This window comes from Manis pentadactyla, chromosome 9 (genome assembly GCF_030020395.1).
Source record: "Manis pentadactyla isolate mManPen7 chromosome 9, mManPen7.hap1, whole genome shotgun sequence".
In the NCBI taxonomy this organism is placed as follows: domain Eukaryota; kingdom Metazoa; phylum Chordata; class Mammalia; order Pholidota; family Manidae; genus Manis; species Manis pentadactyla.
In genome coordinates this window covers 126,377,576-126,400,157 of record NC_080027.1, presented here as the reverse complement: position 1 = coordinate 126,400,157, position 22,582 = coordinate 126,377,576, and the positions used below count along the sequence as shown (strand labels likewise).

General features: G+C 40.3%; 1 protein-coding gene across 1 annotated transcript in view; it reads right to left on the bottom strand.

The window, feature by feature from the left end:
• The window catches only part of KIF14 (kinesin family member 14), a 46,002-nt gene that overhangs the window by 11,240 nt on the left and 12,180 nt on the right, over positions 1–22,582 (bottom strand). Inside the window, exons 10-21 of the mRNA XM_036909461.2 lie at positions 22,004–22,176; positions 20,759–20,906; positions 20,436–20,499; positions 15,716–15,900; positions 13,802–13,904; positions 12,841–13,001; positions 10,889–11,036; positions 10,335–10,487; positions 8,739–8,865; positions 6,931–7,024; positions 6,318–6,450; positions 3,646–3,746 (exon numbers count right to left, since the gene is read on the bottom strand). Coding sequence (XP_036765356.2) covers positions 3,646–3,746; positions 6,318–6,450; positions 6,931–7,024; positions 8,739–8,865; positions 10,335–10,487; positions 10,889–11,036; positions 12,841–13,001; positions 13,802–13,904; positions 15,716–15,900; positions 20,436–20,499; positions 20,759–20,906; positions 22,004–22,176 — 1,590 coding nt within the window. The remainder of the gene's footprint in view (positions 1–3,645; positions 3,747–6,317; positions 6,451–6,930; positions 7,025–8,738; positions 8,866–10,334; positions 10,488–10,888; positions 11,037–12,840; positions 13,002–13,801; positions 13,905–15,715; positions 15,901–20,435; positions 20,500–20,758; positions 20,907–22,003; positions 22,177–22,582) is intronic.

Sequence of the window (22,582 nt, the reverse complement as noted above, 5' to 3'; positions counted from 1 at the left end):
GGCCTGTGATCGAAGAAGGAACTGCACATGCAAAGAACCGGATGGGGTCCAGGGGGCCTGCGGTGCAGGACACCAGGGAGGCAGGGGCTGAGGCCAGGGGGTGCGCAGGGGCCGGCTTCAGGCTGACCTGCGGTGCCAATCAAGGATGCCAGGGTGTCAGTCTGAGCAAAGTGTCCTGGGAAGGATTTGAAACAGGGAAATGATCTAGGTAGATGAACACTCAAGTAATTTTGCTACACCGCGTGAAAAGCATGCCGGTGACCAGCAGCCGTAACAGACGGAGATGACTGTGTCTTCAGTGGCTCTTTGTGCTGCCCCTTCCTCAGCCTATAAAAACAGCCAATCTCCAAGGACTGTGACTGGCTGCTTAGCTGTGACTCCTTCTAACCGCTTCTGGAAAAAGCAGCCTGCTTCCATATTGCCATTCATTTATCAATTTTCTAAACTCCAACTTCAGCCTCCATTATGTTAGTGAAACTACTCAAGCTATGATCTAGATCTAAATCTAGGGGCCCTTTTAAGTCTTTTTCCTAACAGAACTCTATAGTACCACTGGCCTCGCAAAGAAAAATACTACCTTTTGAAAAGATCGGTAAACAAAAGCATTCTATCTGTAATAGTCTAAACGTTTCAAATGTAAATTTTTCCAGTGAATTCCTACAAGAAAGATACAGAAATATGACTGATGATAGGGAGAGGAAATAAAAATTCTCAGCAATTACACTTTTTTGTACTTAGAAGTGAAAGAAAAGGTACTTTATTACAGTAAGTCTAAACTAGGAAAATCTTCTTTCAATACTATCACAGCTAAACAATGTTTAAACAGAAATAAAGAAAATGCTTGTCACATTCCTTTCAAAGAATTGTTACTTAACCTCAGGGGAAGTTTTACTTTTAACTATCAACAGTACATATCAAAATTTATAGGCAGCCAAACCCGTTTATTTTATTGCAGGATAACCGTGGCATATCATTGCCTGGGAGCAGTTCCATAATTAAGAATCTCTGTCAGTGTTTTCATTACCTGCAGGTATTCTCGGAGTTTGCGATTCTGTCATAAACATTCTTACAAGGCTGAAAGGATTTCATATGCAAGGTCTCTGACCAAGAGCAATTCTTTTTTTTTTAAATATATTTTTTAATTACTGAAGTTCTCAAAAACATTTTTTGCCAAATGAAAACACCTAATTTCAAAATCTTAGAAAATATTGAGAAATTTTTTCAGTAACAATTTAAACTTCTGTTGATCCCCTAATTATTAACCTAGAAATCAGCAGGAAATAAGATATAAATCATCAACTTTCAATAGGCTAAAATTTTAATGTTCATTAATTATTAATGCTCATGTTGTGATCTACAATTCTAAGTACACAAAGTATATACTTATTTCTAATCAAAATACACTAAAAAAGCAGAAATTCTAAAATCTAACTTACAAGACACCCTCTGATAACTCTGTAATTATGGTTTGAGTTTTGGGGATGTTGCTAAAACTCTTGGCTGGCCTAAGCACCCCACGCCCTGTCCACCCAGTTCACCCAAGGGCCATCGCAAGCTCACTGGAGTGTCTGCCGCACTGAAGTCCTCACAACAAATTAATTATCTGAAGATGCGTTTATCTGTTTATCGGCATTCGATTAGAAATCATGTCCTCTCTATATTCCAAGATTTAATCTTAATTATATATTAAGCACCCAGTAAGAGCTGCCATGCATTGACTAGCCATCTGCTGTAACAGCAGTTTTACATACATTACCTCTGATCCTCAGAACCACACACAAGTAGCAGGAGAAGCTGCCGCTTTCTATCTGACCTCACTTAATCTTGGTGATAAGCTCTGCAGATACGTATCACTGCCTCCATTTTATAGGTAAGAAAGCTGAAGCCTACAGATGGAATGTCACCTTCCCGTGACTACACCTGCACAGACTGAGACGCAGGCCAATGACAGGAGCCTGAGACTTTCTAACTGCACTACACTGCAGAGGATGCAGATACACTCCCTGTGCCCAAGGAACTCCGAATCTGTCTAAAGCACATGTTGTGTATTTCTTTCAGCTTGAAATATAGAGCTGTTGTGTATATAAGGTAATACACACGTACAGACTGTTATCCTTTACTGTTATGTATCTCCACAGCTTGGCCCTGGCATGTAACAAAGCAGACGTAACAGGGCAAAGGTTGCTATAAAGTAGTTCCCTCTCTGAGATTTTATAAATGAGTTAAAAATAAGCATAGTCAAAACAAGAAAGACCTAAAGAGTTTAGGAAATCCAAATGGATTCTGAGCTGCAGCTGAAGGTGATGAAGTTAAAAAAAAACAAAATGAATTAAACCCAAAAGGCACTGTTCCTTCACATGCAACAGAAAGGCAGGAAGGCACCACAGAAAGAAACCCAGGGTCTCTGGAGTCACTCAGACCTGGATTTGAGGACCTGCTCTTCCCTTACCGGCTCTGTGAGTTTGCACAGGTTACCCACCCTCTTCACACCCTCAGTCTGTTCATCTGTAAAAGGAGGGTCATGACAGCACCAACCTCCCTAGGCTGGCGGTAAGCACAGGAGGTAATGCTTAGCAAGCGTTCAGGGCAAAGTCCCTCAGTGATGACGCCTCTGTGGGATGAATGCCACTGGCCTTTACATCCTGAAAATCTCCAAATTCCTCCTTCAAGTTCCAGACTGAATATAGACATGGTTGCACCCTGAGAACTTGAAGCGCACCATGTTCACAAACAAACTCATCTCACCCTCCATCTCTGGGAACCCTGTCTGCATAGAGTCCATTATCCGAGTGACAACCAGGATTCATCCCTGAGCCCTTCACCCCTGAACCCCACACCCAAGAAGCCCTTACCGATTCTTCCCCCTGACCATACAAAAGCCGAGTCTCCTCTCCAGTCCTTCTGCCTGACCTTGGCCAAGACTATCAACTGTTCCCCTAGTTTCCCCAGTTCCTGGTCCCTGAGAACAAGGAGTATTTTTTATTCATCTTTGTATCCTCAGGACATGGCAGACAGTTTAACAGCTAAACTAAGAAGTATTTATTTAAAAAGAAATGTTTATTGAAAAACCAAACAAAGCAGCTAACCTAGTTCCAAGACCAAGGCTTTTCTGTTGAACCATTTTGCCTCTCTGTAAGCTAAGCATCTGAGGTCTAAGCAGAACTAGTTTTTCCTTGAAAAGCATCAATTCACTGTGGAAGTCTTGTATGTTCTAGTTAATAAGCATCATTTGTCACATACAGAACTTCTCTATCACCATGATTTACTCTTCTGCAGTGCTCGTATGAACTTGACTGCATTTAAAATTCTTTAACTTACAATAAAATATCATAGAATATGCCAAGTTCTTGAGAAAGGATAATTTAAAGTAATAAACACTGTTCATTTTGATAGGAAATTAATTTATGCTATTCTAAGTTGCTCCTAGACTAATATGATGAAATACTGAACAATTTTGTTCCTATTCTGACTGATAAACAATTTAATGCCCCAAGTGCTGTACTGGGATCAGTAACATACTGTTTCTTTTATATTATGAGGTTCCCTTCACAGTCATATCCATTATGACAACAGATAGTTCTTTTAAAATGAGGAAATGATTTATATATACCCAAACAAGAAAACCAATAACAAAAATGTCTTTACCTCCTTCTGGAAAATGAAGAAACTGGCACATTTGTAATGTCGGGTTCCCACTCATCTTCAGGATCGCAAAACACATCTTCACTCTTGTTACTACTATTACTCTAAGAAAAATAGAATATATGGCTTCTATTAACTATGGGTTAAAAATATTTAGTATTAAGAAAAAAGTCTAAATACTTTCTTACATTAAAAATATAAAATTAACAAAAACAAGATTATCTGATAAAAGTCTTCAAAAAAATCATATTCCTGATAAAATAATCAATCACATATGCTAGGAATTATATTAAAAGAGATCCATTAATAAAGCAACAGAAATCATTAAATAATTCAGAAATAACAAATTTGGGATATAGAAGATAAAGCAAAATCCTCAATAGAGAAAGAAAAGAATAATCTTACAAAGTTAAGATTTAATCACTTCCTGACTGAATGTATTGATCATGATAATCATCTATATTTTAATTTAAATATTTAAAGCACTACTAAAGTTCTAGCAAAATACTATATAGAGGTGATTCAGAAATAGTATAATTATATGGAAAAATAAGTAATGAATATTGCAGTGAACAGGTAAAAGTGGAAAGTAAGGTAACAATGAGGGTAGGTCACGTCCCAGATTCTAATGTATATGTCACAGCAAGGATGATCGATCACATGACCCCAATACAGGTTTTTGTTGTTCCAATTACTAAAGCAATTCACATTCACTGTAGGAAATTTGGAAATGATCAATACCTATAAACACACACGAAGCTAACCACTCGTAAGCCCATCGCTTAGAAACACTGGCAGCGCTCTCAGCCCTCGGATTTTCCAGGATCACCGCGCCCTGCACCCCCGGGACTGACTGCCCCTGGCCGCGTACACACCTTTTTTGAATACATCTTTGGGTCTGATTTGCTAACATTTCGTCCAGGATTTCCCTAGCTGTGCTCACAGTAAGATTGGACCCCAGTTCTCACCTCGATCACCTTTTCAGTTTTAGTGGTTTGTACTTGTTTTGATTTTAATCAATTATTCGAATATCATAACTGTGACACTTGCTACATTTGCTATGTTCTAGAACAGTTTAAACAGAGTGAGATTTATCTGTTCTTCGGAGGGTGAAAAGAGCTTGCCCATAAATCTGACTGGGACCAGCACCTCTTTTTTCCCCCAGTTGTTTTGTTTTGTTTTGTTGGGGCTAGTTTGTTGACAAACTTCTCGATTTATTGTATGCTAATTTATTTATTAAGTCAACTTCCATGATTTACCTTTTTCTAGAAAGCCTTTTCTAGAAAATTACCTAATTCAATACTAGTAGACATAAAATAATTTAAAACTGCCTTTGTTATCTTTATTTAAATGTCATTGCTTATTCCTAAAATCATGTTCTTTTTAAAGAACCAGAGCTTGAGTTTATAATTTCTAATTTATCAATTATTGCTTTTATTTTTAATCATTTCTTCCTTTGCTTTCCTTTGTTTTATTATTGTCTAGATTTAGTTAACTATTTATTTTCATTTTTCCATTAAATACTTCAAGCATTAAGGCTATAATTTGGCAGCATCCTCTAAGTTTTTACATATTATATCTTCATTATTGTGATTAAGCATAAAATATAAACTCACATTATTTAAATGCGAGATATTTGACATATAGTAAATAATTTAATACATGTTGCAACTACTTATTAAATGTTTACAGAAAATAAGATGGAGAAAATTAACCTTATATTCATTCATATCTCTCACAATATATCATAGTAAATCCTGTGGCTCAAAGATGTAAATGTTCACAGAAGTTCAAAGAAAATGCAGAGAAGTGGACAATGTTTCATTAAGATATCCAGATTAATAGACTCAAATAAACCAAATTAAAAATGCCTGTATAATAAAATGAAAGCAAGAAAAAGTCAATATACTTGGGGGAAAATGTATATTATAAAAATAAAATAAAGCTTTATTATCAAAGCAAGAACTTTTATAGATACATTCCTTTATCACCCACCCTTCATTTGCCAACACACTCAAAGGACATGAACACATCCTTTACCTCGAAGGAAACAAGAGTCAAATCCTCAGATTCCCTAGTTATTAAATATAAATTAAAACAAACTGGTAACATTGGTGAATGGCAGAATTTCTGGCAAGCAAATTGTCAGTGAGCATCAAGTACAATTTTTAAAAATCATATTATTGGTACCATTTTAGAAAACAAAAGATGAGCCAAGTAAGATTAAAAACTAATACATGCAGAGATGTTTTTAGTTTTGACTATTAAACAGAAACAGGTGGAAACACCCAATAGCACAGCAATGAGAAAATGTCGTGTAATCATGTAAAATGCACATTATTAGGCATTGAAGACAATCACAAATGATGCAAACCACTTTGTGTCTTATCAAATTTCTTCTTCCATAAGCATAAATGTAAAATTTTAAAAACGCAGTCATATATGAATAGCCAGCACTAAATTTCTCTATTACAGTTATAACAAGATTAAAATAAACCAATAAACCCCATCTACAGGCAAAAGTAAAGTATATATAATTTACAATAATATTAATAATAAAATTGGTTGGTTAAAGCAATGTGGATTTTGCCCTTTGCCAAATTTTCTTAACTGAGAACATGTCACTTTTATATTTCTTATTTCAAGTTTATAGAGATTTTAATAATATTCCAAACCTCATAAAGTTCTTTCATCGCTGCAAGCTTAGATTCAAACTTTTCTAGACTCCAGAAAGTTGAGATGCCTAGTTGCAGGTTACGAACCCGAACACAGATGTCAGAACTGCTGCCTTTATCTGAGACATCATGTCTGAAAGAAAAGCCAAAGAAAGACACTTATCCTAACACACGCATTCCTGTTCATACTAAGTTTAATCAACTAGTAAAACTCCTGCAAAATTCAGCCCGTTGATTAAATCTTTCCATAGTTAAGCATTTTTATCATAGTAAAAAATCACATCTAGTATACAGTATTAAAAATTTCTCACATAAAAATTCTCAAAATCAAAGAAATGCTAATAAGATATATTCCTTTTATGTGGAATACTAATACATTTTCAACTCAAAAGGAAATCAGTAAATTCCTGAACATCTCCCATTATTCTGTTCATAAAATGTACTGGGTCAGTCACAGAGTCTGTCACTCCAGGGTGACTCTGGAAGGGTCACCAGGGATGCGGCCACCGCTCTTTCCTAGATGGGCCCCAGAGAACACTACATCTTTAGAGAAATCATTTGGGGTCACCCAGTTGTAAACAAAGAATTACTGTATAGTTAGAACAATACTCACCTGCCAAAAACATAGCATTTTTTGAACTTGTTGCTGACGGCATTGGCTTCCTGAATCATCATGGAGAGCTTCATGGAGCTCCAGTTCGTCTGAACTAACAGGGAAGCACAGGGAGGATTCAAAATGCCTACCTGGGCCCAACACATATCGCTAGGCAGCGGTTCCTAAAACAATGGTTGATTTTAAATGAACGGTTTTAACTATGTTTTGCAGAAGGTAAGGGCAATATTTTATTAACTCGTCTTCAACCCTGAAACAAAAGAGTCTTCATATAAAATGGGGTCTTTCATTTCAGTTTCAAGAAAACTGAAGTTGATACAGAAAGGGTAATGATTTTGTAACAGGAAATGTCAAAGACAATGCCTTTCCTTCTATTATCATTAAAGAGCTCCTTTTCTCCCTGATTTTTACTTTATTTAAAGTATTAGGTAAAGTATACTACAGCCTTGCTTATATAAACCACACCTTTTTTTTTGCCTGAAAATTAAACACACACATATTTCAGGACATATAAACAAAAAAAGGAAAACAATTTAGTCCACATTTCCATTTTCCTCATTTATAGTTAAGATTTTATCATAACTATTTTCTATATTGTTCAAACTTATAACCAATATTCCACTAAAACACTTTTCTGGAAGGAAAATTCATTATTCACATGAATAAAAAAAAAAAACAAGTATTCATTGCAAGGCATTGTTTTAGGCCCTAGAAGGAATAAAAAGATGTATTAATACAATGTATTTATTTATCTCTTGCAACAGATATAAAAAACAATAGCTTCAAAGTTATTTAAAAAAGAAGTTATAGAAAATATGTAACACAACTACCAGGCATACTTGTTAAAATACTGACCCTGCATCTGACAGGCCTGTAGAAATACCTAACACGTTACAGGGAACACAGGGAAAGAGGAACCTGTTAAGCAGCTCCATGGAGATTCATTCAGCAAAGTCCAGAATCTGGAAAACTCTACAGGGCAAATAAATATCCTGGTCTCTTCAGCAAATGAATTACAAGGGGAAAGGGAGAGGGACAAGAAGAGCGAATTACAGATGAAGAGAGACTTAAAAGGCATACCTACCAAACTCGATGTGTGGATCATGTTTGTCTCCTGATTCGGACAAACCAAATACTAAAAAAATGTATGAAATAATCCAGGAAATCTGAATATACTGAATGAGTGTAAGAAAGTTATTATTTTTACTTTTGATAACAATATCATGGTTATATTTAAAAGAGAGATAGAAAGAAGAGAGAAGAGAGTCCTTATCTAATCTAGAGATACATAGTCCACGGAGGCAGGAAGACCAAGTATAATCGAAACAAGACTCAACATGTGTTGATAATTGATGAAATTGGATGATAAGTACATAGGGTTTACTGTAGAAATTTGTCAACTTTAAGTTTGATTTTTCTATAATTAAACAAGTTTACATTAAAAACTTGCTTGTTTACATAGTAATGCAGAAATTTAAAAATAACATCCAAGAGAAAAAAAGAAAAAAACGAAGTACCCAATGATTAAACATAATTACATATAAGAATTAAGGATTAAAACAAGATACCATATTTTTAAAAACATGTTAGACATAAAACTTGGTTTTGTTTACTATATATATATTTGCTTATAGTCTAAAACCTAAATATGCTAAAAACAATAATTCATACTTATTTAGACCAGAAAATTCAGCGATGTCTCAAATAAAACATTTTTAATATAAAAAGCAACTAATTCTAACCTTTTCGTAATTATATGAACTAACATTCACATCAGAAATCACTGCCTAAAATCAGCATATACTCACTTGTAAGAGTTTTATCCTTATTACTCCGCTGTTGCTGTAGTATTTGCACTTCTTTAGCAATTTTTTGCTTCTCAGTTTCTAAAGCTTCCAGAATTCTTGCATGGCGGATGCTGTGGTCTTCTAAAGCCTAATTGAAACGAATATTTGTGCTCATAGACCCACACATGAGAATATACAAAGAGGGAAATTATAAACAGATTGATAATGGCAAGACACTAATTAAACCTCATTTTACAGTACACGTTTTATTAAGCATATGTTTCATTAAGCATAAAAAGCTTTTACAAATGATTTTTCCCCTACAACAAAATTGTTAGGAATTTTTTATGACAGATTCACCTTTTTTTTCCCATTGATGGGAAGTATAAAAGAAAAGTCTTTAAGGAGAAAAAGAGAAAAAGATACTCCAAAAAACACACATTCAAGAACATTTGTTGACTAAATAAAAAGTTAAAAAGACGCCCAAAAACCTCCTGTGACCCAAGGAAGCCTTACAACAGCCTGCAAATGACCACCGTTGTCAGGATTTACAGCCACACCCCTCCGGAGGGGTCCCCCGGCCACTCGGAATCCTAGGGCTGACTGGTAACGTAGTGCACCACGTGACAGTATTGGGGCACTGGGGTGTCCAGAGCTACTTTCTTCCACCCCCCCATCCCCACCATGAACTTGGAAGAGAAATAAAATCCCATTCGAGGGTGATATTGAGATTAAGACACAAGGAATCAAAGCAGAGGTTAAAACTGTGGCTCTCAAACTTCATCAGCACCCCCGGCAGGGCTGCTGAAACAGACGCAGGGCCACCCCGAGGCTCTGACGTGGCTCTGGGCCGGCACCCGAGAGCGGGCGTTTCTAGCAGGCGGTGCTGACGGTGCTGGTCTAGGGGTCATACTTTGAGAACCGCTGATGCAAAGGGGAAGAACAGCCCGAAGGGTGGATAGAAGGCTGCCGGTATCAGCAGGCCGGCCTCACAGCCCAGCCCCGTGACCTTGGGTGCCGTGAGTCGGCCTCGAAATCTGCCTCCGCCCCCAGTGGGAGGACGAAGCCAGGGCCTGGGCCCCGAGGCCTGGGGAGACGAGCGCCCTGCGCTGGGTCCTCCCAGGGGCCCCTCGGGCAGGTGGCCTGCCGGCGCCTCCCTCCACGGGCAGGGGGCAGAGGGGGCGACCCGCTGTGGGCGCTAAGCCCCTCCTCTTCCACGGGCTGCGCTCTTGCTCCGTTCCGCTCGCTGACATCACGCGGCTCGCTGACATCACGCGGCTCACTGACATCACGCGACTCGCTGACATCACGCGACTCGCTGACATCACGCGACTCGCTGACATCACGCGACTCGCTGACATCACGCGGCTCGCTGAGCGCAGGACTATCGTGGATGCACGAGGAGGGGAAACTGGGATGGACTAGCTGGAAATAGGGCGCTGGCCCTTCAGGTATTCGTGGGCGCAGGTGCCGGGCCGCAGGGCTTCAGGAAAGAGGCGCCCTTCTCGTTTGGCGACCTGGACTCGCCCAGCCCTGTCGAGGCACCGTTGCGTTCTTTGAAAGAACCAAGCCGGCTTCTCCCTAGGACAGGGCCGAGCGGCTAGGAAATGAGGTTACCTGTTTTGTGGCCAAAGTCTCCATTTCTAATCGTTTTCTGTTGACATGTATTTCCTGCTCAAGACGTTGTTTTGCCTTTTCTAATTCCTCGATTTTGTGATTAGCCTTTTGGTTATTTATTTCCTGCATTTTCTTCCTTTGAGACTCCTCCTCCTTTAAAGAACAGTAAAAAATAACTAGGACAAAAATACAAAGCCTTTTCTCAAAAATGATACAAAAAAAGTACAGAAGTCCCGGTTTTTAATGCACAAGAAATGGATTCACTGACAGAAAAGCCGCCCCGTAGCGTCTCCGCCCATCAGGCTGACCGATCTAACGGAAACTGGGCATCCCCGGCGAGGCCTTCGGGGCGCCCTCCTCGGGGGTTCCGGGAGGCAGGGCTGCCGGGGAGCCACGACGGGGGCTGGAGGACAGAAGCTTCTCTGGTTTTCTTCCCCATTTGCCTACCACCAACTCGCTCTGTGAAGTGAAACTGAAGGCCAAGGCTGGCTGTGGCCCCGGCTCCCCGCTCGCTGACCGGCCCCCGGCCTCCCACTGGGCCCGGCCGCCCCTACCAGCTCGGCCTCCAGGGCCTGTATTCTGCCTTCGAACGCGGCCCTCTGGGAGGAGAGCTGGTGCCGCGCCAGCTCCTCTGCAACCTGGATGCCCTGCATCGCCTCCTCCCGGGCCCGCAGCCGCGCCTCTTTTATTTCTGCTTCGAGTCTACAAGGAAGCAAAGCAGTCACAGGGCACACTGTCAACGACTCTTTATGTCCTGTGAGAGTTCTAAATCATATGAAAATGTTTTCCATTAAACACACATTTAAATCTCCAAACTTAATTTCTGACATTCTGTCAACAGTGTTCTTAAATTTTTATCATTTTTAGAATTGTTTACACAGGGAAAACATAAAAGAATGAAAATTTTCTTATTCTAACTTAGTGACTACTTTAGATACCTGTTATTTAAGTAAATATATTGTCTAAAGCTTAAAGGGAAAGAAGTTACATAAAAATATGATGCTATAGAGGGCACTACAGCAAATATAGTTAACATTTATTTAGTAAATGCTAAATAAGGGCATTTTACCCATTGCTAAACCAATGAAGGTTAACACTGGTAAACTAATAATGGTTAGAGCAAAAATTACAGTTCATACATCAGTATCTTTTGATTAATGGTTAGGTCATAGATTAGGAAAATACTGGAATGACTCAAAGCATATGATACAAGAGCTAATAAAGCAGAGATTGTGCCATCTATTTTCAACAATTTATAATAATCTGACACTTTGCTAAGTCAAAACATTAAGTGAGCTGTCCCCTTTCAATATACAGGGGGTAAAGCATTCGTGATGATAGAAAACTAAAAGCTTCCTTCTTCTTGACAAAATCAACATTTTAGCAAGTGCACTATATAGAAACTTCCATTCCCAATTTTACTGAAAACAGAATAAGAATTATCGAAGCAAAGAGGGCTAGTGGTTACCGGGCGGGGGAGCCCCGTGTCTCCGTGTGTACCGGGCGGGGAGGTGCAGGTCGGGGGAAGAGGAGCCCTGGAGATGGACGGCGTGATGGGTGCGCAGCGTGTGGATGTACTTAGCACCATGGAGCGGCACACTCAAAAGTGACTAAAATGATGGCTTATGCTACATATATTGTACCAGAGCTTTAAAAATCAAGAGGGCAAAAGCCAGTTCAGACTTTTCGCAGGTAACAAAGCAGGATCAGGCCAGCCCGGACCAGTCCTTCTGCCGCCTCCCTCCTTCACCCCCGGTCACCACGCCTTGTGGATTCGGCCTCGCTGCCTCTCCTACCAACCACACCGTCCTTGTCTCACTGCACTGGGCTCTCAACTGCATCTGCAGCCTGCAGTCTTGCTCTGCCCCTAATCCATTCTCCAGCCTTGGGTCATGGTGCTCTCTCTAAAAGTGTGATTCTGATCATGACTGTCTCATGTCAGCTTAAACTTCTTTAATGATTCCATATCCTTTAAGATAAAGTCCAAATCCTTAACATTTTATTCATGCATAATTTACCATTTAGTTTACAAGGATCCTGATTAAATCAGAAATCCTACAGTGTGGCACGAGCTAGAGGAGGGACAGAGGCAGAAGAGCAAAGCAAAGGCGCGCTGCTCCGGGCGACTTCTCCCAGCCTCTGGGGACACCACGCCCGTGGGACACCTCCGCTGACCCCTGGTTGGGGCCAGGGGTCAGCCCATAAGCTTCACACAGTGCCGAACTCGGATGGGGGACTCTGTCACAACTGTCTGTCTGCCTGTCAGCCCCAGGAGATGATGAATTCTCCAGCGGAGGAGCTAAGTTTCCGTTTTTCCTTCTATTCCCAGTACCTAGTACAGTGACAGATACAAAACATCTGCTCAGTAAGTGTTTGCTGAATGAATGAAATGAACAAAGAGAAAACGTTACATCCCTAGAAACCAGCACCCAGGATTGACACTGTGATGACCGTCTCTGCAGACCCCGCCGCATACTTACTGTTTCACATCAACCACAATACTTACTGTGACCTCTGTGCCACGAGCAACTCATTTTTGGCAAACTCAAAGTCTTTTGGACCCTCGCCGATAAGAGTATCTCTACCGGACGGTCTTTTCCCTTTCTGGAGTTCTACTGGATGATTAAATCTAAAATAATGATCTCCACCAAGAATCAACCGATCACCCTAAAGCACACAAAAAGGTACTACTTGAGGTAAGTCTGAACCAAAATATGACATGGGACAAATTATTATGCTCAACAATTCAATATAATTTAGTATTACTAATGAGAAACAAAAATCATGGCTAACATTTATTAATACTCTCTGTATACCAAGAATGGCAAAAACTTGACCTATACGTTTTCTCATTTCTGTCTCAGAACAACTCAGTGGGATACTGTTATCATCCTGATTTTAGGAATGAGGAAACTAAAGAGCACATAGCTTAATAACCACAATAAGCATTCACTGAGCTTACTTATGCAGACATGTGTTAAAAACTGCACACGCATTATTTCACTGAATCCTCCCCTACTGATGAAAGGTAGGATATATATATGAAGTGAGTGTATGTCTTGGTTTGCCTGCAACAGACTGGTTTATTCCTGTTTTCCTAAGGCAATTTTGAGAAATGCTCTTAACTGTCCTGACATGGGCGATATAAAATCACCCTAATAAAATAACGTTTCAGAGGCAGGGCCCGGGCGTCAATCCTGTCCTGCGCAACTCGGAAGCCCAGCCCTCCACGGGACGCAGAGCGGTGGGGTCAGAGGTCGGGTCTTTGGGCTCTGGCTCATGGACAGGCGACCTCTCTTTGCGCAGAGGAAGGCAATCAATGGGTATAAAAGCAAAGAGAATTTTAGGGCTGGAAAGTCTGTAATCTGGTTCACTGCCTTACCTTACAGAGGAGAAAACTGGGACTTACAAATTAAACAGCTTGTCCAAAGTCAAACAATCTTCCATTTTAGCACGAGCCAACTTACATGATGTAATACTGTGGGTTCCGAGATATGTTTTCCATTTACATACGTCTTTGCTTCCCCAACTGGGATGACACTCACTGTCCCATCAAAATGTCTGATAGTGCTGTTAAGATAGGAAGCACATGTTATGGTCACAGGACAGACTGAAAAGTGAGGAAAAGGCGATTCCAGAAAACCCTGCTTGGGCCACTCCTTTGATGTTAGGGCGCACAGCAATTCGTGACAACAATAACTTAAAACTCTCTTATTTTCTCCAACCAGACTGAAGTTTGAGTGAAAAAGCCTGTCCTCTCGAGCAAGTCTATCCATCCGTCGCGGGAAGAATTGTCATTGTATGTATGTTGATTATAATTACTTTTTATTAAAAAATAAATAAAACCAACCTCTCGCCCCAAAAAATATACAGAAAAAACTCAAGGAAAAAGCATTAAAATACTGACAATCATGTACCTATGAATGGAATAGTTTTAAATGCTTTCATTTTTTACTTCTCTGACTTTGTTTTTATACATGAATTTTAATAATAGAATGGACTGCTAACATCTCTCCCGTGGACAGGGGTGAACACAACGGGGGAGGGCGAGGGGTTTCACATAAGGACTTTATGTGAAAAAAACTTCAAGACCTACAGACCGTTTAGGAGTACATCTCTAGGACCTCAGTGTGGGAAGCATTCTTAAACAAGGCACAAAACCTGACAATCATACAAGAAAAGACTGGTTTATGTGCTGCGTTACAGCTAAGAACTAGGGTCCATCAAAAGGCACCGTCAGAGTGAAAAGATGAGCCACACACTGGAAAACAGATTTTCACAACAGAAAACTCACAGAGGCTTGGCAACCAGAATTTATAAAGAATTCCTACAAATCATGAGGAAGAAAAACAGTCCAAGTGAAAAATGGATAAAAGGCATGAACAGGCAAGTCAGGGAGAAGAGCAAACAGAAGAGGCCAATCAACATATGAGGAAATCATCAGTCAGAGAAATGCCACCTAGCTGGCAAGCATGTGGAGTAACAGGTGCCCTTGATGCCAATGGGAGCAGAAAGTGATAATCATTTTGGAAAAAAACTTGAAGTTATCTAGTAAAGTTGCATATGCATGTTTTCTACAACCTAATTTCTCTGCTCTTAGAGACACACAATCTAAGAGTGCTTCCCAAAATTATTATTATAAGATAACTAGAAAATTGTATTTTTACTGCGCTTGGGGTAAATGGAAAGGTCTGACCTCCCAAGTTCCTACCAGCTGCCCTAAGGGCCCATATCTCAGTTTATCATCAGGGAAATTCATGCAAGGAGACTTTACATTTGTTCCAGGAGACAAGTATAAGAATACCTACAGCAATATTGGGGTAGCGAAACTTAGAAACAACTAAAGTATCTATCAACAAAATAGTGTAATAGAAAAGATTCACACAATAGAATACAGAGGTGTAAATGAAAGAGCATCAACATGGATGAATCCTGACATCACAAAGTGGGGCCAAACAGTTTATATTTATGATCATCACAATATATGCAGCATCACTCAATTCACAGGAAAAAAATTTACATGAAATAACATTTTTTAAATTTGTCAGTCCAACCAAAAATCCTGCCATGTAAGATGGACAGAAATTTAGTGTCATGCTATGATTATAATTCCAAGAAAAGAAATCCCTCAGCCAACATATCATATCACTTACACCAAAAATATAGCATATTTTACATTATATCTCATATGGAGAGTAATTACCTATGGTCCTTACAAAACACTCAAAAGTGTCTTTTTTTCTGGCTCACAGGTCCATCTGCAGAATTACAGGAAAGAACGAGTGTAAAGGAATGCCTCATGTGAGGGAAACCCCGTGGCATCAAGGTAAGGAAGCTGAGGGGCGAACAGGTGCCTTTTTGTTTCTGCAAGATGAACATACCAGTGGTCGTCAGCGATCAGCACCCCCGACAACCGGATGTCATGGCTTGAGTCCGGCTTACGCTTGCCGACTGTAGTTGTTCCTTCTTTTATCATGTACAGCAGCATCTCTGACAGCTGAGGGTCCTCATTGAGATTGACAAGGTTTGGCAAACGGTTGTCCATTTGAAATGTAATTCCTGCTTTCTAGGAGTTGGAAGAAAAATTAACCTCAACCATAAGCATGAAAGTGTTAAATTCACCTAAAATGAATAGTGAGTTTTAAATACTAAAATCACTCCATGTGTGATTCAATAAAGGCTTATTAGAATCTCTCCTTCATAAGTTCCACCTAACCGTCACCACCCTACTTCTTAGACTTGGGGTCACGCTGACCCTCCGCGTCCTCCGGTCCTCAGCCCATCTGTGCACTGATTCACCACCCCCCAGCGAGCCTAGTCCGCCGGCCTTTACAGCGGGTCAGCGGCTCCTCCGCACTCTTCATTGCCGCCACCTTACCTCCGACTGTTACCGACCCGAACCTGAACTCCCGCAGCAGCCTCCTGATTGCCCGCCAACAGTTTCTAGTATTCTCAGTCCATCTTGCCTCCTATACCAAACGGACTGTCCTGAAAGGGTATTCTCAAAATGCCAATTCCCCAGTGAAACACTCTCAGTGACTTCCCACTTCCCACAGTGTAAAACTAAAATTCTTTGGCTTGGAAATCAAGCCCATCATAAACTGACCATAACATATCTGTCCAATTTTACCCCGGTATGACCTTACACAAACTGCTTGCTCTAATAAAACTGATCCACACACCCAATTCGGAGCATCCCTATCTTTTCCACCTGTACTCTCATACAATTTCCCCTTCTAGATTGTACTCTGCCTTTTCTCTGCTTATCCAAATCTCACCTCCCCTGTGAGGAGGGCCTGGCCACTCCCAAGGAATTGGCCCCCTTCCTCTGGATTCTCACAGGCCCCCTCCAATCATTTGTATACACTGCCAGAGGTAATCACTGCCAACACCTTCTCGTTTCCTTTAGATTGTCACTCCTTTAAGGAGCTTTGATTCCTATAAAAATGTCACACCTCTTCTAGCCTTTAAAGAAAAACAAAACAAAGAAACAAACTTCCCCCCAATCTCACAGCCCCTCTGACCCCTGCACTCCTCACCTAAGGTTTTCAAAGTTTATATGTATCACTGTTTCCTTATCTCTTATTCATTCCTCAACCCACTGTCACCCAACTTTTTTTTAAGTACCATTTATATACAATCTTATGAAGGGTTCACATGAGCAACACTGTGATTTCAGCATTCACCCATATTATCAAGTCCTCACCCCCCCCACTGCAGTCACTGTCCCTCGGCGTAGTGAGATACTAGAGTCATTATTTGTCTTGTTCATGCTGCATCGCCTCCCCTGTGACCTACCTATACTGTGATTGCTAATTATAGTGCCCCTTAATCCCCTTCTCCCTCCCTCTCCACTCACCCTCTCAGCCCCTCCCCTTTGGGAACCCTAGTTCCTTCTTGGAGTCTGTGATTCTGCTGCTGTTCTGTTCCTTCAGTTTTGCTTCGTTGTTATACTCCACAAATGAGGGAAATCATTTGGTACTTGTCTTTCTCCCCCTGGCTTATTTCACTGAGCATAAGACCCTCCAGCTCCATCTATGTTGTTGTTGCAAATTGTAGAATTTTTCTTCTTATGGTTGAATAATATTCCACTGTGTATATGTACCATATCTTCTTTATCCATTCATCTACTGACAGACACTTAGATTGCTTCCATATCTTGGCTATTGTAAATAGTGCTGTGATAAACATAGGGGTGCATATGGCTTTTTGAATCAGGGATTTTTTCTTTGGGTAAATTCCTAGGAGTGGAATTCCTGGGTCAAATGGTATTACTATTTTGTTTTTTGAGGAACCTCCATACTGCTTCCCACAATGGTTGAACTAATTTACACGCCACCAGCAGTGCAAGGAGGGTTCCCCTTTCTCCACATCCTCACCAACATTTGCTGTTTCTTGTCTTTTGGATGTTGGCCATCCTAACTGGTGTGAGGTGATGTCTCATTGTGGTTTCAATTTGCATTTCCCTGATGATTAGCGATAAAGAGCATCTTTTCATGTGCCTGCTGACCACCCGTATTTCTTTGGAGAAGTGTCTGTTCAGATTATCTGCCCATTTTTTAATCAGGTTATTTGTTTTTAGGGTGTTGAGGCATGTGAGTTCTTTATATCTTTTGTATGTTAATCCCTTATCAGATAAATCATTTACAAATATATTCTCCCGTATTGTAGGATGCCTTTTTGTTCTGCTGATGGTGTCCTTTGCTGTACAGAAGCTTTTTAGTTTGATGTAGTCCCATGTGTTTATTTTTTATTTTGTTTCCCTTGCACAAGATGTGTTCAGGAAAATGTTGCTCATGTTTATATTCTAGATATTTTTGCCTGTTTTCTTCTAAGAGTTTTATGGTTTCATGACTTACATTCAGGTCTTTGATCCATTTCTAGTTTACTTTTGTGAATGGGGTTAGACAATAACCCAGTTTCATTCTCTTGTATGTAGCTGTCCAGTTTTGCCAACACCAGTTGTTGAGGAGGCTGTCATTTCCCTATTGTATATCCAGGCTCCTTTATCACATATTAATTGGCCATATATGTGCAGGTTTATATCTGGGTGCTCCATGCTGTTCCATTGATTTATGCCAGTACCAAATTGTCTTGATTACTGTGGCTTTGCAGTAGAGCTTGAAATCAGGGAGCATAATCCCCCAGCTTTGTTCTTCCTTCTCAGGATTGCTTTAGATATTTGGGCTTTTGTGGTTCCATGTGAATTTTAGATCTATTTGTTCTAGTTCATTGAAGAATGCTATTGGCACTCTGATAGGGATTGCACTGAATCTGTAGATTGCTTTAGGCAGGATGGCCATTTTGACAATATTAATTCGTCCTATCTATAAGCACAGGATATATTTCCATTTATTGGTGTCTTCTTTAATTTCTCTCATGGGTGTCTTGTACTTTTCAGAGTATAGGTCTTTGACCTCCTTGGTTAGGTTTATTGCTAGGTATTTTATTCTTTTTGATGCAATTGTAAATGGAATTGTTTTCCTGATTTCTCTTTCTGCTAGTTCACTGTTAGTATACAGGAATGCAACAAACTTTGTACCCTGAAACTTTGCTGAATTCAGTTATTAGTTCTAACAGTTCTTCAGTGGAGTCTTTAGGGTTTTCTATGTATATCACATTGTCTGCAAAGAGTGACAGTTTAACTGCTTTCTTACCAATCTGGATGGCTTTTATTTCTTTGTGTTGTGTGATTGCTGTGGCTAGGACCTCCAGTACTATGTTGAATAGAAGTGGGGAGAGTGGGCATCCTTGTCTTGTTCCCGATCTTAGCAGAAAAGCTTTTAGCTTTTTGCTGTTAAGTATGATGTTGGCTGTGGGTTTGTCATATATGGCCTTTATTATGTTGAGGTACTTGCCCTCTATGCCCATTTTGTTGAGAGTTTTTATCATGAATGGATGCTGAATTTTGTCAAATGCTTTTTCAGCATCTATTGATATGATCATTGATTTGTCCTTCTTTGTTGATGTCACCTAGCTTCTTTGACCACTACATGCCCTCACAATTTCACAATGCAATGCACATTTCAGAAACTTAGACATCATTCTCCACTTTTCCGTTTCTCTGAACACACATAACAGGTAACACCTGCCGATCCTACCGGTTTCGCCCCCTTTCCACCTCGCATCCAACTTTTCCACCCGCCATTCCTGCTGCCACTGTCTTCCCGCAGGCCCTCATCCCCTCTTGCCTCAACCAAGCAACGGCCTCCTAAACGTGAGTGACTTTCCCAGACTTTCATCAGCTTCCTCCCTCAAATGCATCTCTCACACTATTACAAGAAAACGTATTTCCTGATATACATGCCTGCTCATGCCACTGCCCTCCAGGTAAGACCCTTCAGAGGCTCCAGTCACCTAAGTTCAAGTTTCTCCCCAGGTCACGACCTGCATCTTGCATCTCTCTCAGTCTCATCTGTCACCAGCATTCCTTTCCACCACCTTAATTCTCTGGACACCCAAGCTGTGTTCTCCCTCCCATGCTTCTGAACATGGCATTCCTCTGCCTAGGAGTTCTGACTTTGGTGGCCTGACAAGTTCCTGTTCATTTGACATAACATTGCTCAGTCGTCCCTTTCTCTCTGAAGTGCTTCCTAATAACCACCTCATCAAAGTTAATTCCCCTCTCCTGTCTCCTCCCTTTTACCTTTGATTCACTGTTTGCTTCATTAGGGTTGAACTGTTATGACACTGCCAGGATTCAACCCTTTTTTACCTAAAAAATGGCAGTTGTCACATGGCTCCACTGAGCATTTCAGCCATCTATTTTCATTTTGTGAACTTCCCTCTGGATCCCAAGCTGGGAGCCAAAACTACATTTTATTCACCCAGTTCATGTCGCCTGGCACATCATGAACATTTAATATTTGTGAACAGAACTAGACAGTTTGTCTTTCTTATAACTTGCCGACTAGCTGTTTGTCTTTCTTATAACTTGCCGACTAGCTATGGCCTCTAAGTGATCAGCACCGTGATGTACGCTCTCTCTTACTAGTACTCTTCGCGGCATCGCTTTGTCCAACTCGGTCAGGATGCAGTATTTGCATATCCCCAGGCATATGACTTTAATTCCCACCTCGGTTCAGAGAGTTGAAGTGGTACCTGTAGTTCCTTTGTTTCTTGAAGTTTTCTTTTTTCAGCTTGTTCAAATTTTTCTTTCCACACTCTTTTCAAAAACAAACAAAATAACAGTGTTTAAAATATCCAAATATGTAAGACTGAGAATCAAGAGACAGTCAACAGATAGTAGGACACCACTTAGGAATGTTTAAAATGTGACAGTCTGGGAATGGGCTGCTCCGCCCGCTGAAGGTGGGAGGCAGACCCAGGTGCCGCTCAAGCCCGTCCTCTCCCTCCCCGCGCCCCCTGCCAGTCCAGCGAGGCCAGCCACACACTGAACATCTGAAGTATCGGCTATACTCCACCTCTGCATTTCCGCCATGTCTCTCTCCTGCTGATGAAGCTTCATTCTTAAGGATGTTATCTCCTGCCGGCAGAGCCTGTATCGTTCAGGATCAATATTGCGACTGTTTCTTTGAGCAGCTTTTAGTTTTTCAATTTCTGCTTTCAATTCTAAATATATGCAAAAAGATGCATGAGATTTGATGTATAATAATTTCCAAAGTAGACATGATCCTCTAACCTTCTATTTTAAGTTTCAAATATTACTAAATAAATACAGCATTTGCAGAAATCAATTTTACTCTACTTACTTTACCTATAAATCTCTACCTAGCCTTAATCTGAGAAAGAGCTCTCACGTTTAATGAATTTTCCCTCCCCTCCTCAGCAGGATGGCCAAGTAACACACTGCCCAAAGCAGAACGCTTTTCAGAAAGGAAAGGGGGCACTATTAACTACGCCGGCCTACAATCACGGCAGCCATAACTAGGTTGTCCCAGGCAGGCCTTACTTACAGACATGTAGGATAAAGAGCAAAGAGTTTTCAGGCTGGAATTCAGAGTATTTATTTTTAATGAAACAGTCCCTTTTATAAAAGAGCGGGGACCCAAAAGGGAGACATGAACCAAGACACAGCAAATTCACTCTTCTCTGGCCCACGCCCAGAAGTGTCTATTCACCCTCTGATGCTGAAGAGGCCAGAGGACAGAGTGCACCAAGACGGGAGTCCCACATAAGCAAAGAGAAAACTGTACAAATCAAGGTTCCTTATAGGTATTCAAGTCTATCCTAAGCAGGTGATTACCAAAAGATACATAGAAAAAAGCAGTTAGCATAAATGAAGTCAGGCATAAGCTAAAAACTCAAGATCAAAAGCCTCTGGATCAATGAACTAAGAGTAGAGCCGATGAACAGATGACAGTGGAGAAAAGGTCAGCAGAGGAAGAAAATAACCGTCTTGTCCTTCTGCTGCACACACCTATGCCTCGGTCTATAAAATTATTTTTCTGTGCTGCCATTTCCCTTTTAGCCACACTATTTTCTATGCTGTCTTTCTGATTATTTTCCCCTTACTACTTAGTCTCTTTCCCACTGTCCTTCATTCTACCCTCTTCCATCACTGTAGAATGATGACCCGAATCTATTATAAATAGGCATGGAAGAAAAGTCTTTCATTTTCTTAAATTGCATATTTTCTTGACTGAAATTAATATTTGAACAAAACTGCTGCAAAATAATTCTTAAAAAATGTTTAGAAAAATATTCACCTCTAATTAACTTAGCATTCATATCTTCATTGACCTTGGCGATATTGACTATCATGCGGGCTTGGCTGGCGTATCTAAGTGTGCTCAACGTTTCTTCAATGTCACTGGCCGCGGGACTGATCGTGGCAATCATGGCAGTTTTTGAATTTCCACCCAGACTTTCTTTTAACAGCCTTCAAGGAAAATAAGTGCTAATCACACTTCATTGCTACAGCAAGCTAATACTAGTAATTACCCAGAAAGCAAAAAACAAACCGATAGGGTATATATAATATAGTGTTACACTCTTCAAATGCCATTTAGAACTTTTTCGGTATTTGTAACTATTTTTTTATCTCATGAATGCTTTATTTTCTCTTATACTTTTTATGTTGTTTCATGAAGCAATAATCTGTGCAGAGATTTCAACATATGGTTAACCCTCACTAATTAGTAGGATAGCCCTCCCTGGACTAGACTGTGAGCTACCTCAGGAAAGGGGCTCTGTGTCTCGGCCATCTTTGTATTTCCAGTCACTGCAACTTTTTGAGGCAGGTGTTCAATAAATGTTGAAAGTGGTGGTGGACATATAAGTAAAAA